At 38.0% G+C, this 14,888-nt stretch overlaps 1 protein-coding gene across 7 annotated transcripts; it reads left to right on the top strand.

Moving 5' to 3' along the window:
- The first annotated feature begins 1,321 nt into the window (after positions 1–1,321).
- LOC111791504 (tryptophan synthase alpha chain) lies at positions 1,322–14,468 on the top strand. Of its 7 annotated transcripts, none has more exons than XR_015420420.1 (13): positions 1,322–1,691; positions 1,854–2,000; positions 2,089–2,154; positions 2,524–2,632; positions 4,392–4,468; positions 5,977–6,054; positions 7,349–7,426; positions 7,534–7,593; positions 7,667–7,839; positions 13,170–13,337; positions 13,781–13,838; positions 13,975–14,073; positions 14,185–14,468. XR_015420420.1 is itself a non-coding variant. In XM_023672879.2 (10 exons), the coding sequence occupies exons 1-9, from the start codon at positions 1,503–1,505 to the stop codon at positions 7,799–7,801; spliced, it is 939 nt and encodes a 312-aa protein (XP_023528647.2). In that variant the 5' UTR covers positions 1,322–1,502; the 3' UTR covers positions 7,802–7,839; positions 7,968–8,116. The 7 variants fall into 7 exon arrangements, 2 of the variants coding, with proteins under 2 accessions (XP_023528647.2, XP_086978729.1); XR_015420418.1 differs by having other exon boundaries at positions 13,170–13,520; XR_015420419.1 differs by having other exon boundaries at positions 13,781–14,073.
- The last annotated feature ends 420 nt before the right edge of the window (positions 14,469–14,888 follow it).

The raw sequence follows: 14,888 nt of genomic DNA, 5'->3' as shown, positions 1-14,888 counted from the left end.
GGAAGAAGTCTTATGATTATCGGAAGGGAAGGAAATTTGAGTTTTTCAAATTTAGGTTAAATTCGAAGGAATTTGGAGTTAGCTCTCTATTAGGTTGCCTAATAACCTCTAGGGTTTAAAGAACTGGTCACACCAACCCACCTCTTGGTTTTTCATCAAATTAAACTGGTTTCAGAAGCTAGACTCAAAGATGGATCTACCAAAGAAAAATTAGAGTAATCAGGATACTGAAAGTTCGTCCCAAACGTCAAAGTCAAGTAATTAGTCATCTTGGACTATTCTTAAGAAATACTTATAGAAATCACTTAGAATTCAATATAAATCCTAAGATAAGTATGATTTAAAGGAATATGGAAAAAAGAACCTAAACCGTCTGTTTTGCTGATCAAGTAACATTAAAATAACCACTAAACGAACTTTGATGCCCATGAAAGTTTAATGGCTATTGGATAAGGCGAAGTAGATAAACCAATAATGATGTAAAATGACCATAATGCCCCTATAGTAAAATACATTTGATACATGACCCAAATGACTTCCAAATATTATGAAACTTCCTTATTTTAACAAAAATCTTGTCTCTCTATACCATCATTTGTCTCTCTATACCACCACTCAGAATCCACAGATTCATTGGACAACGCATGAGTTGTAAAAACTAATATTCTTATGTCTTTAAGGGTCCTTTGAGATATTTTAAGTCCAAACACCTTCCAAATGACCCAATATTTTAAATAAAAGTTTATGTGTAAGAACATAAAAAGTTTACAAGACTACTCCTAATGACCCTCTAGCCAAGACCCGTGATCTTTCTAGAATGTTCAAGAGCATGTTATGATCTTTATGATATTTTAAATGACTCATGCATGGTATACCAATGATCTTTATAGGGCTTAATAAAGTAAGTCAAGACTTATGCCACAAGAATAACTCTTAGGAGCAAGAACTTAAAAACCCAAGAAACTAAGAAGAGAGTTGTAAAAGATAAAAACCAAGAAAAAGTACACACGCAATCCTGTTAGGTATCACTCAAGAATAAAGGATCAAGGTCCTAAGACTCAGAAATCCAAGAACCCCTAAAACTCTTACTGTACAACATGTTCATGACTTAGACTACATCGCTTAGAATTTAAGAAGCCTTGGATGTAGATTTTCACGTGACATCGCTTGGAACGTATGAAGCAAGTTTCAGACTATGTTGCTTGGAACATATGAAGTCTTGTGTATAGGTATTCACACGAAGGAAAAATAAAAAAAAAAAAAAAAAAAAGCTCTATAACATCCAAGGGATAATAAATATTTTTGAATGCCGATAGAAAATATGGTAAGTCCTAATTTTATGAAAGCATTCTGCCGCCATTCTTTTCGCCTCTGGTTTTCGAAAACTTGTCGATACAACAACGCAACACTGCTTGTTCTTGGCAACTACAGCGGTCGTAAACCAAATAAAAAACCGAAACTCCATTGACAATCTGAAATTCCACCAAACCCTTCTTTAACAAATGGATATTGCCTTCAAATCTTCGAGGTTTCTTCCCCTCAACAAGATACCCACTACGTGCATCGTTTCCCCACGTCCTTGTACCATTTCCGTCTTCCAATCCAAGCGCTTTGCCCCGATTGCCGCCCTTACAGCCTCCCCTGCTGCTGGATTGTCCGAAACATTCAACAAATTGAGAGAGCAGGGCAAGGTAAATGTCTCTTTCTACTGTTGATGGAATTGATTACGGAGAATAATTTGATTGAAAATTAAAAGTATTAGGAACTGATTGGTTCTATCTGCTACTTTGTTTGTGGTCTGATGGGATTTTTCCATTGATCAACGTTGTTCTTACTGCATGCATGTTTTAAAGGTCGCATTGATCCCCTACATCACTGCTGGGGATCCTGATCTTTCAACCACGGCTGAGGCATTGAAGGTGCTTTCCACCTGTGGATCAGATATAATTGAACTTGGGGTTCCATATTCGGATCCCTTGGCAGATGGTCCTGTTATACAGGTTTTTTTTTCTTTCTTTTTTTCCTTCCATTTCTCCATTTTTAATCTATTGTTCCTTATTCAGCTGTTTTATGAATGTTTTTCTGTAGGCTGCAGCCACTCGGGCCTTGGTTAGGGAGACAAACTTTAATGCAATCATTTCTATGCTGAAGGGGGTAATATTGTTGTAAATAATATCAGCTTCTTTTCCACTTCCACTTTTTGCTCTTAAATTATTTGATGCAATTGAAAGAATAGCCTAAACTTATTTCGTTAGCTATGTCTAGAATGACTTGCAGTATGCAGATCTGTTATTGAGTGTAGCAACGAAATCATTTAGATGATAATGCATTTAAACAGGCTCTAAAGCTTTGTACTCAATTTGTTAGGAAACTGGGAGTTCACATGTTTTTTATTTTTTGCACATGGCATCTTCAAATCAAATGTCTATGGAAATATGTTACCAGTTCTATGTGGTTCAGTCCTTTAGCCCTTCATTCATGAAGCTGAGTTTAACATGTTTCAATTTGTTTCTGGCTGGTCAGGTAATTCCTGAACTATCTTGTCCAGTTTCCCTTTTTTCATATTACAACCCTATTCTTAAACGTGGTATTGAGAACTTCATGATGACAATTAGAGATGCTGGTGTACGAGGTAATTTAACAAGCTCGACAAATCTTCTTCTATTAAATTAGATTTTTTTTTTCGGATTAATATAATTCTGTCCTGCTTCCAAGATGACGTGCTAAAGGCTAGGCCAATAGTTAATTGATTCAAATGCTAGTTGGTCTTTGCTACAACTTGCATATAAATACTGTATTTAAAGCATCTTTATCCCAGTGAATGGAATGAAGTTGAAAAGTTTGGTTTGGATGCCTAATCACTCGTTGCTAAAAGAACATGGTATTTGGAGATCCTTTTTTAAAATTTGTTTTCATTGTGCACTTTATGGGAGGTTATACTTCAATTGAGCTTGTGTAATTCCTAAATTTCCAGATTTGGTATTTGGAACAATTCCTTGTTTCGTATGAGACGTTTAGTGTACAGGTTCAATGTCTTAAGCTTGGAAGTGTAGTGGAGGGTTTACAAAACTTGTGGTTAGGTGCGGTTTTATAGGAAGCCAAAACTGAGGCAAACATGTGTGCAAGTTTCATGAGCCCAAGTCTAGGAAAACTATGTTTAGGGGTCAAGTTTTAGTAGTCTAGAAATTCGGACCATGAATTTAGGAAAATTGTGTTTGGGGTATATGTTTTAGAAGCTAGAGAATATGAAATGCAACGTGAGTTTTGGTTAGAGTTGTAATAGCCCAAGCCCACCGCTAGGAGATATTGTCCGCTTTGGCCTATTACGTATCGCTCCGTTAGCCTCACGATTTTAAAACGCGTCTGTTAGGGAGAGGTTTCCACACCCTTATTAGGAATGTTTCGTTCCCCTCTCCAACCGATATGGGATCTCACAATCCACCCCTCTTGAGGGCCCAACATCTTCGTTGGCTGGCTCTGATACCATTTGTAACCGCCCAAGCCCATCGCTAGTAGATATTGTCTGTTTTGGCCCGTTACATATCGTTGTCAGTCTCACAGTTTTAAAACGCGTCTATTAGGGAGAGGTTTCCACACTCTTATAAGGAATTCTTCGTTCCCCTCTCTAACCGATGTGGGATCTCACAAGAGTTCTAGTTGATTTAAGGATAGGAAAACAAAGGAAGAGAGAGAAAGGGAGAGAGAAAGAAGGGAAAATGAGGGGTTGGGATTTGGGGGACAAAAGGGGCGGAACGTTGAGGAAAGGAGGGAGAAGCGGGGATGGGTAACTATTTATGAAGTTTTGGGCATTCAAGTTTAGGGTCAGGTTGCTGGTTAGGTGGCAGCGGCTTGAGCAAGAGGCTACTACTCAAGCCTGTTCCCGTCAACATGTGTTGGACTTAAACTCATCCTAAGCTCAACCCCCTCCATGAGCAATAAATGGGCAAACACGTTGGAACATTATATGTGTCTATTTCGATTCACCATTGATCATTGAACTAGTCAATCAGCTACATGATTGTTATTCAAGCTCCTATAATATAACGGTTGAAAAGAATATGTCAATACTCCTAATATTAGGTGGGTAGGGATGCTTGAATTCTTTATAAAATGGGAATATTGCATTTAAAGCTATACAGAGTATTGCATGAGTTGTTAGTATATTATTACGTGTTGCCAACCAAGCATGACTCAATGGATAAATTATCATCCCAAAGGTCGATGGTTCAACTCTCACCCTAACAATCATTGAACTCAAAATATATTATTACGTGTTATGTACAAATTTTTACTTAGATTTTCTTGGTTTACGAAGTTCTATGGAAAATGTGTAACCTTTCTCAACCTTGGGTTTCTGAACATGTTTGTGGTCATATTGCACTTTCTTGCAGGGCTTGTTGTTCCAGATGTTCCTCTTGAGGAGACTGCAGTTTTGAGAGAGGAAGCTGTGAAGTACAATATTGAACTGGTGATATTTTTTCTCATAATGGTTTTATAGATTTTGTAAATCATTTTCTAGGTTTTTAGTTTTTGATATTTATGTAGTAGGACTTAATGTTTGGAGTAGATCTCTCAGCTTTCATAAAGCAATACTAAACAAAAGGTCTGTTGAGCGCCGAGCCAAGCCTTTTCCGCCCGCCTTCCATTTCCCTGCTTGAGACCATTTTTTATTAGCCCAGTCATGAACCACCCTGGTTAGAGCCATGGTTAACTACTTTACTTACTTGAGGTTCTTTCTCGTAAGTGGTATACCTACACCCTTCTTTGTTTTCCAAGAAGATTAGATGATTAAAAAAAGGAAGTTTGCTGGGGTGTACGTTTTGCTTCATTTCAAAGGATATTTTATCAATAAGCCAGGAGAGAGATGGAACTGTGATTTCGCTTAAGATATTGGACTCTCTTCTCTAGACCTCTGGAACATTGCCTAGCGTATGAAACATATAACTGCTTCATTGCAGTGGTAAAGATCAGTTTTATTATAGTTAAATTACAAATTTAGACTTTGACATGAACGTTTACAATTTCAAATCTAGTCCTTAAAAGTTTGGATTTCATTAGACATTAAATTGGAATATATATATTGAATAGATGTGACGTCCGAGTAAAAGAGGAGTACATGAATGAACAGAGACCACATTTGAATGAGAGTGATCCTGATGATAGAATTCTTGACAAATGTTTAAAAGAATTGAAGTTACTACCTATACGAACAAGTGGCGGCTCAATCATAGGACCTCAAAGTTAAGCGTGCTCTACTTGAAACAATTCTAGTTGGGTGACCTCCTAGGAATTTTCCTAAAAAACATGTGAATGAGAACAAAGCATGCTTAAAGGACCCGTGTTGGTTTGTGGAAATAGTAGTATTCACTCTTTAAAACGACAAACAGGTAATGTGGTCATGTCGTAGGGGATGTAGGGGAATGCTAGAACAATAAGGTGTCGAATCCATATTTCAAGTCCTTATCCGAATCTTGGGCATAGAGCATTACAATAGATCAATGACTTTTTTAAAATTTTGAATTTTCAAGGACTTATTAGTAACAAAATTGGAAGTGTAAGGACCATTAGAACTAAAAGTTTAGGGCCCGATGCACTTTTGAAACTTCAGAGACCAAATAGACAAATCTCAGAGTTGAAGAACTAAACTTGTGATTGAACCCTGAACCCGAAGAAAAAATCTTCGGGAGCGGATATGAGAATAAACTTTGTTAATCACATGAATGATTAGCTGCTAATGCAGAAAACAGTTGCCTTGAATGCTAGAAATTAATTATATGAATCAATTGTTCAACTATACTAACCTGCATCCTTTTTCTATTGTCTCTAGGAGTAGAACCAACTTAATAAGGAAACGTATAGCCAATCCCTTGACTCATTCTTGTTATATTCACTTTTTCTATAAGATAATCGCTCGTTTAACCTTGAGTTGATTGCTTGTTCTTATTTATTTTATATTGTTCTTTTACATTGCTAAAGGTACTCTTAACTACACCAACCACGCCAAAAGATAGGATGAAAAACATCGTTGAAGCTTCAGAAGGATTTGTATATCTTGTAAGGCCTTTCTGTTTTCTATGCATTTATATGCTCTAACTTTTGATTTTTTGTCATCTCATTGGTGCCTCGGTGCATTCATAAAAAGATGAAATTTAGTAAGTTTCTTTCTTTTTTGGATTTAGTATTTAAAAATTAACTCAATTCCACTCATATTTCTATAACAAAATCAGAAGAAAGGTGTTCATATTGAAGTTCTTTCTTCCAATTATTTTGCCAGTATTATGGCTGCATATCTAGTGTGTTCCAAGATTCATTTTCAGAATGATATTAACAATGTGGGTGCCAATGAGACTTATCCTTTGTCATATTCCTACAAAGTGACATGCTAGAAAGTTGAGAAAGTTTAGACATCCAAGTTCGACCCTTATTTGTGCAAGATCATTACCAAAGTTGTAGCTAAAAGACTTGAAAAGTTTCTTCCAAACCCGATATTCAATTTCGAAAACCTTTCATTGGGGAGAACAAATCATTGATGGGAGTATATTGTTTTGGCTGTCTTCACATACAAACAGAATTATAGATAGCCCAGAAAGAAAGAGCATGGATTTTGACGAAAAAATAATCATCTCTGTTAAGGGTTAAGGATTGTTGGGAAGGAGTCCCACTTGGGTTAATTAAGGGATGTTCATGAGTTTATAAATAAAGAATACATCTCCATCGGTATGAGGCCTTTTGGGGAAACTAAAAAAAAAGTCATGAGAGCTTATGCTCAAAGTAGACAAAACCATACCATTGTGGAGAGTCGTGATTCCTAACATGGTAGCAGAGCCATGCCCTTAACTTTGTCATGTCAATAGAATCCTCAAATGTCGAACAAAGAAGTTGTGAGCCTCGAAAGTGTAGTCAAAAGTGACTCAAGTGTCGAACAAAAGATGTACTTTGTTCGAGGACTCCAGAGAAGGGAGTCTAGCCTCGATTAAGGAGAGGTGGTTCGAGAGCTCCATAGGCCTCAGGAGAGGCTCTATAGTGTACTACTTTGTTCGAGGGGAGGATTGTTGAGCATTGTTGGGAGGGAGTCCCACATTGGCTAATTAAGGGACCAATAAGGGATGAACATGAGTTTATAAATAAGGAATACATCTCCATTGGTATGAGGCTTTTGGAGAATCCAAAAGCAAAACTATGAGAGCTTTTGATCAAAGTGGACAATATCATGCTATTGTGGATGGTCGTGATTCCTAACAATCTCAATCTCCTCAGTGATTATGAATTAACGTTTCATTGTCAAATTAGAATTCCATTGTCATCTGTCCGGCTTGCAATATGAAATCTGTTGTCATTCAAACTATAGGTGAGCTCTGTTGGAGTTACCGGTGCCCGCACATCAGTCAGTGGTAGAGTTCAATCTCTCCTTGAGGAAATTAAAGAGGTATGTCTGCTTAATAATGAATCCATGAAATGTACCTGAAATCTGTTGATGTTTTAAAAGGCATTGATTTGCAACTTAGAGGCCTCACATTCTGCTATCCACCACAGGTTACGGAAAAACCAGTAGCAGTTGGTTTTGGTATATCAAAACCTGAGCACGTGAAACAGGTAAAGAACTTGATCACATACCATAACATCCAATCAATTGTACAATATAATTGATATGTTGCTGTGTTCATAGGTGGCTGGCTGGGGGGCAGATGGTGTTATTGTTGGTAGTGCTATGGTGAAGCTGTTGGGTGAAGCCCAGTCCCCTGAGGAGGGTTTGAAGGAGCTTGAAACCTTCACCAAATCCTTAAAATCTGCACTCTCTTGATTGAATAACGGAGGGCTGTTTCTTTCATCTATAAACAGGTGCTCAAAATTACTCTTCAAAGATTTCCCTTTTCTTTTAACAGTCAATAAAAATGTCGGCTCATATTTTCTTTGAAGGTATTTGTCAATAATATCATGAGCAAATTTTCTATTATTTTTCTTGGTAGCCAATGGATGATTGCCTGATTAATCAGTGTCTCCGATTGCCTTCTCTTTAAGCTCCATATCAGAATAATTATACCTCAGAAGATCCAATGAAACATGACATTTTCTATGAGTTTGGATAATATGTGAAGACATTTATGGTTTCTATTAAGGGTTCTTCTTTAATACTATGTAATTTCTCCCGCTCCTCAAAAGCCTACGGGAATGGAGTTGATGCTCCCACATCCATAGCATGAGTAGTTAAAGCAAGGGAATGATTTGAAATTTGAGTTATTATTTCGTGCCTACAGACCTGCTAATCGACAATTAGAATCATATCCTTCGAGGGCGCCTAGTTCAAAGAGGGTTCCTCCTTACATCAACTCGTAGTGGAAAAAATAGAAAGAAGGATGCAAGGTAGCTTGCTTCTCTTTCCCTCCCCTATAAGTTAATCTCATCCACATAAATACATGGATTTTTCAGTTCTAAAAAGGGCGTCAATCCTGCTATCCCGATTAGAAAGTAAAGTAGACCCTTTCGGAGCAGACTCTACTTCAACCACAACTTCAAAGAGACTTTGGCTAAAAATTAGGTTCAACCAGCGCTGTTATAATATAGTTTTACTACCAAACGCAATTTAGAAATAACGAAAACATATCAATAACGAAAACGAAAACATGGAACGCAACTCGATTTTGGGAAATAATAATTAGAGAGTATACTATGGAAAAGGAAGTGAATTGTGAAATATAACTCAAGAAATTTTAGACCACGAATTAAAATAACTCTTCCTTAAAACACCCCTAATAAAAATAATATTATATATAAACATTTGAGGACTCTATTCATACAAAGTTTAGAAGTCTAACACATGACCATTACGAAGTTTCGAGAAATAGTTTTGCAAAAGTTTAAACTTGAAATTGATGTAAAAAATCGAATAGATTGTTGACATCAATTTAACAATCGAGAAATAGTTTTGCAAAAGTTTAAACTTGAAATTGATGTAAAAATCGAATAAATTGGTGACATCAATTTAACAATCAGGTAAGTGACCTTACAGTTGGAGACGGTTGGAGTTAACAAATTGATTGATGTATGATGGTGTATGCCCGTGGCTCATGCATGTACCATATTAATTATGTGATGCTTTTATGCTCTTTGCATTGTCATGTGATGTATGTCATGTATGCACATGATATCCATTACTGTAACGACCCGACTTATCATATAAGTAGCGGTCAGGGCCGTTACGAAAAATAATATGATTTATTTGAAAAAGAATGAAAACCATAAAAAACGATCCTTTATTAGAAATAAGTGCGGGTACCCCTTTAAAAGATTTAAAAAACAATGCCCTAAACATATTCAAAACAAAGTAGGAAATTTAAAATCAAAAGGAAATCAAAGATATCGGTGGAAATTTAAAATCAAAAGGAAATTAAAGATATTGGTATGACGGCCTAGTTCCCACAAACTAGGAACTAGGCGTCCATAACATATTTCCTTTTGATTTTAAATTTTAAATTTCCTATTCCTTTTGATTTTAAATTTCCTACTTTGTTTTGAATATCTTTAGGCGACATTGTTTTTTAAATTTTTAAAGGGTACCCCGCACTTGATTTTTAATAAATGATCATTTTTTCATGATAAGTCGGGTCGTTACAAATGGTATCAGAGCCAGACATCGGACGATGTGCCAGCCTTCTCACTGTTCCTCGAAGGGGGTAGACACGAGGCTGTGTGCCAGTAAGGACGTTGGGCCCCAAAAGGAGGTGGATTTGGGGGCGGTCCCACATCGATTGGGGGAAGGAAAGAGTGCCAGCGAGGACGCTGGGCCCCGAAGGGGGGTGGACTGTGATGTCCCACATTGGTTGGGGAGGAGAACAAACCACCATTTATAAGGGTGTGGAAACCTCCTAGCAGACGCGTTTTAAAGCCTTGCCTTGAGGGCAAGCCCGAAAGGGAAAGCCCAAGGAGGACAATATCTGCTAGCGGTGGATCTGGGTCCTTACAATATATTGTAAGACCCACGTTTTGGGCCCATGGCCTAATAACAAAATAAGAGTTATAAAAAAATAAGCCCTAGGGTTCAGCATGGCAGCCAAACCCTTAGCCAGCCACCGCCGCCGCTCTTCCTTCTTTCTGTTGCCACTGGCCACTCTTCCTTCTTACTGCCGCTGCCCTTCTCTCTTTTTCACTTTTCTTCCTTAAGCCGTTGCCACCCAACGCTCACGGTTTCGCAGCCGACTGTTTCCCACACCACTCCGTGCCGCTTCCCACATCAGAAAAACCCCGCCCAGCACCCACATTGCCGCCGTGAGGGAACGTCATCGTCGTTGCCAGATCCGACATCAAAAGGATTAAACGCAACAAAGATTCAACGCCTACATAGGAAGAAGGTTCAGTTTGAGGGGAGTTGGACCGACCTTGATTAGGAAAGGCCAAGAAAGCAGATTCTCTGGTAAGGGACACGCCTATTGAAACTAAACGTTTTGTTTTTTTGAAAAATGGGTCAAACAGACTTATCCTATGGCTAGGTGCTGTGTAATCTGATTGCCGAGTGTAATTTGATTGCTGTGTGTGTAATTTGATTGCTGTGTGTGTAATTTGATTGCTGTGTGTGTAATCTGGTGCTGTGTGTAATCTGATGCTGTATGTAATCTGATCGCTCTAGGTAATCCGATCGCTCTGGGTAATTGTGTGTAACCTGATTGTGGTGTAATATGGTTAGGTTGTGTTGTTGTGTAACCTGATTGTTGTGTAATATGGTTAGGTTGTGTTGTTGTGTATCCTGATTGTTGTGTATCCTGATTGTTGTGGAACTTGATTGTTGTGGAACCTGATTGTGGTGTAATATGGTTAGGTTGTGTAGTCGGTATAGGTATCTATTGCCGACATATTGTGCTTGTAGGTAGCCACGGTTAAGGTTAGGTTGTGTTGTTGTGTAACCTGATTGTTGTGGAATCTGATTGTGGTGTAATCTGGTTAGGTTGTGTAGTCGGGATAGGTGTCTATTGCCAGTATATTGTGCTTGTAGGTAGCCACGGTTAAGGGGTTTGTGGTAATAGTTACACGCTGTGTTTCGGGTAACTAGCCACCAATAGTCACCTTTGGGATGATTCTAGAAAACAATTATCCAAGCAGGGTTACACGCACGCTGTGTGTTTTCGGGTAACCAGGGTAACCAGCCGTTGATAGTCAATTGGAGGAAATAAGGAGGTGAGGTCCTTGTGGTAATGGTTACACGCTGTGTGTTTCGGGTAACCAACTAGGAATAACCACTTTAAAAAGTAAAGTTGAGGTTGTGGTGGCAATAATCACCTCCTGCTTGTTTTGGTACTGTAACAACCATATGAGTAGCGGTTAGGGACTTTACGAAAAATAATGTGATTTATTTGGAAAAGAATGAAAATCATGAAAAACGATCATTTATTAGAAATCAAGTGCGGGGTACCCGTTTAAAAATTTAAAAAACAATGTCACCTAAAGATTTTCAAAACAAAGTAGAAATTTAAAATCGAAAGGAAATCAAAGATATTCAAAACAAAGCAGGAAGCCTAAAGATATTCAAAACAAAGTAGGAAATTTAAAATCTAAGGAAATCTGGTGTGACCGCCTAGTTCCACAAACTAGGCGTCCGCAACATAGTTTAAATTAATAACAAAAGTGCGGAAACGTCTCTCCCACAAATGAGACTATAAAAAAAAACATAAAAATCCTTGAATTGCCCCGTGACTGACTTTGGCATCCTACTCGTCACCTCCGTGCCACAGCTTCGCTTGAAAAATCATTTTAAAAACAGAATGAGTATATAAATACTTAGTAAGGAACTCCCCTATTGGGGTCAACATATAAATCGTCATAAGGCGATCAACCAAAACATGCCGCAGGTGATTATTGCCACCACAACCTCAACGCCACCTTTACTCCTTAAAGTGGTTATTTCTAGTTGGTTACCCGAAACACACAGCGTGTAACCATTACCATAAGGACCTCACCTTCTTATTTCCTCCAATTGACTATTAATGACTGATTACCCGAAAACATTACCCGAAACACACAGCGTGTAACTATTACCACAAACCCCTTAGCCGTGGCTACCTATAAGCACAATATGCCGGCAATAGACACCTATCCACCTGTCCTGACTACACAACCTAACCATATTACACCATAATCAGATTCCACAACAATCAGATTACAGATCAACACAACCTAACCATATTACACCACAATCAAATTCCACAACAATCAGGTTACACACAGCGATCAGATTACCCAGAGCAATCAGATTACACACACAACAATCAGATTACCCACACAGTGATCAGATTACCCACACAGCGATCAGATTACACTCGGCAATCAGATTACACTCGGCAATCAGATTACACAACACCTAGCCATAGGACAATTCTGTTCGACCCATTTTTCTAAAAGACAACATTTAGTTTCAATAGGCGTGTCCCTTACTTGAGGATTGCTTTCTTGGCCTTTCCTAATCAACGACGGTCCGACTCCCCTCGAATTGAGCCTTCTTCCTACATAGGCGTTGAATCTTTGCTGTGTTTAATCCTCTTGATGTGGGATCTGGCAACGACGATGGCGTTCCCTCGCGGCGGCGATGTGGGTGCTGGGCGGGAGTTTTCTGATGTGGGAAGGGGCATGGAGTGGTGTGGGAAACAGTTGGCTGCGGGATCGTGAGCGTTGGGTGGCAGCGGCTTAAGGAAGAAAAGTGAAAAAGAGAGAAGGAAGGGCGGCGGGCGGCGGCAGTAAGAAGGAAGAGCGGCCAGCGGCGGCAGTAAGAAGGAAGAGCGGCCAGCCGCGGCAGAAAGAAGGAAGAGCGGCGAGCGGTGGCTGGCTAAGGGTTTAGCTGCCATGCTGAACCTAAGGCTTATTTTTTTATAACTCATATTTAGTTATTGGACCATGGGCCCAAAACGTGGGCCTTACAATTACACTATATTATGAATGTAATGAAATGTCATGTATAAATTGTTACGTAGTAAAGTTATGTGATGGATTACGTGATGTTTGTCATGTATACAAGATGCATATATGAAATATGTTACCGAGGAAAGGAGAAATGAAATGAAATAAATGGTATGTTAGGAATGAAAATTATGGGACCTCGTGCATGTATGTATGTCATGTGCATTGAGATACTTTTCTGTTATGTTATGCGTACCTTCGATATTTATGTTCGCCATGATATCATGCAGGATCTTTCCTTTTCTGAGTCATCCAGTAACGTGTAATGCGTTATGTCTGACTAAGTCAGGCCCGGAGGTATGTATATGAGCTCGTCTGGTGGAATCATGTACGCGTACGTGGGTTATGTGGAGAAGTTTCATGCATCCAACTTTGCTCGGAACTGAAAAGAGCCTAAGGTCATGTTATAGTTTTAAAAGATAGGTCTCACTCATTTATTGTGTGTGATTGCACTACTAACTTCAATAGTAGGGTAACTTGCTGGGTATTGCCACGTGCTACCTTATATTTTTTCAGTAAAGGTAAAGCTCTTATACACGAATAACGGTGAACAAAGTCCATGAAAGTCAAGACAAGTCATGGTAGGGCAATATAACACATTAAATTTCATTTAGGAGTTGATAGGTGTTTTTAATGCAATTTGTTTTATGTGCAAAGACTATTTTATCTTTATCTTTTTGTTTTGAATTAAATATAAGTCCATGACATTATTTTAAAATTATTTATTATGAGTTTCCACGTGTGTATTTCATACAGTGGTGTCACTAATTTAGGGTAAGAAAATTATAGGCGTTACATCTTCCTTTTCTCATTATGTCTTACCTTATTCCATATGTTGTAGGTGGATGCTGAACAAAGATATTATACTCCTCAAGTAACGTGCTCGGTGGAAGAAACATGTATTTCTAAATTACATTTAGCCCACAAAACTTTTTATTCGTTCCTTTAATTTGAGATTTTTGTTGTTGTTATAATACACAACCAAATGACTAATTTTAACAAAGGTTAACATTCAATTTTTTTTAAAAAAAAAAGTATGAAGATTAAGTACAAGACAAGATGCTCAGACCTGCCTGTAGTGAATTTGGGTGGAATAAAGAGTTCAAGTGAGAGGTATTCAATGCATGGGTTAGGGTAAGATTGCAAATTCATATTGTTCTAAATTTATATTTGTTATGAACATCCAAATGCAAAAAGTATACACTATTCTCACTTACAGAGATGACATCAAATGTTTTCGAGCAGGTGGAAGAAGATGTTCGATTGGGTTCAGAGGAGTACTATGTCCCAGAACCACCACTATTCGATGCCCTAAAAGAGATGTTGGAAGAGGATATGTCGAAAATGCCAACCAGTAGGCATACTAGATTGAAACGCCGTCGGACATCGGACAGGGAAAAATGATGGGCGTTGTATGGACACCAATAAATATGAAAACAATTCATTTTGTTCACAAGGACAACTTCTTATGTATTGTGATGTAGAGAGGAGATACTGGTGAGTGAACAACTTCCACCATTTTTTTGTTCTTTTGCTTTGTTTTTGATGAAATTTGGTACATATATGAATTAAATATAATTATTAGTGGAAATCTTTTTCAATTGAATAAGTAAAATAAAATAAAATAAAAAATTAGAGACATAATGCCTAGAAAAATAAAATAAAATCCATGTGGATAATTTGTTGCAATGATATGAGATTGTGGATACAGTTATTTGCTTAAATTTATCTCCAAGGGTTAAAAAAAATAAGGAAAAAACATGCCATGAAATGGACTTTAGAATTACATGCAACTTATTAAACACAAACTTCAGAATTCAACCCAGCTTAATGTCATAGTTTCACTTCTTCAATTATGTGGCGTCGTGATCTTAACACGCTCACGATAAACGTCATTCATATTTTTCACCCGACTTTATAGCTTCATTGGATCTTAGGCAAGATTTGTC

The sequence above is a fragment of the Cucurbita pepo genome, chromosome 3 (assembly GCF_057944985.1).
Source record: "Cucurbita pepo subsp. pepo isolate OVF chromosome 3, ASM5794498v1, whole genome shotgun sequence".
Taxonomy (NCBI): domain Eukaryota; kingdom Viridiplantae; phylum Streptophyta; class Magnoliopsida; order Cucurbitales; family Cucurbitaceae; genus Cucurbita; species Cucurbita pepo.
Note: the sequence above shows the minus strand (reverse complement) of the source record. Positions and strands in the feature narration are given on the sequence as shown.

Coding starts and splice junctions, on each gene's coding strand:
- LOC111791504 (XM_023672879.2), top strand. CDS start 1,503: ATGGATATTGCCTTCAAATCTTCGAGGTTTCTTCCCCTCAACAAGATA. Junction 4,469..5,976: donor TGAAGTACAATATTGAACTG/GTGATATTTTTT, acceptor ACATTGCTAAAG/GTACTCTTAACTACACCAAC. Junction 7,594..7,666: donor AACCTGAGCACGTGAAACAG/GTAAAGAACTTG, acceptor CTGTGTTCATAG/GTGGCTGGCTGGGGGGCAGA.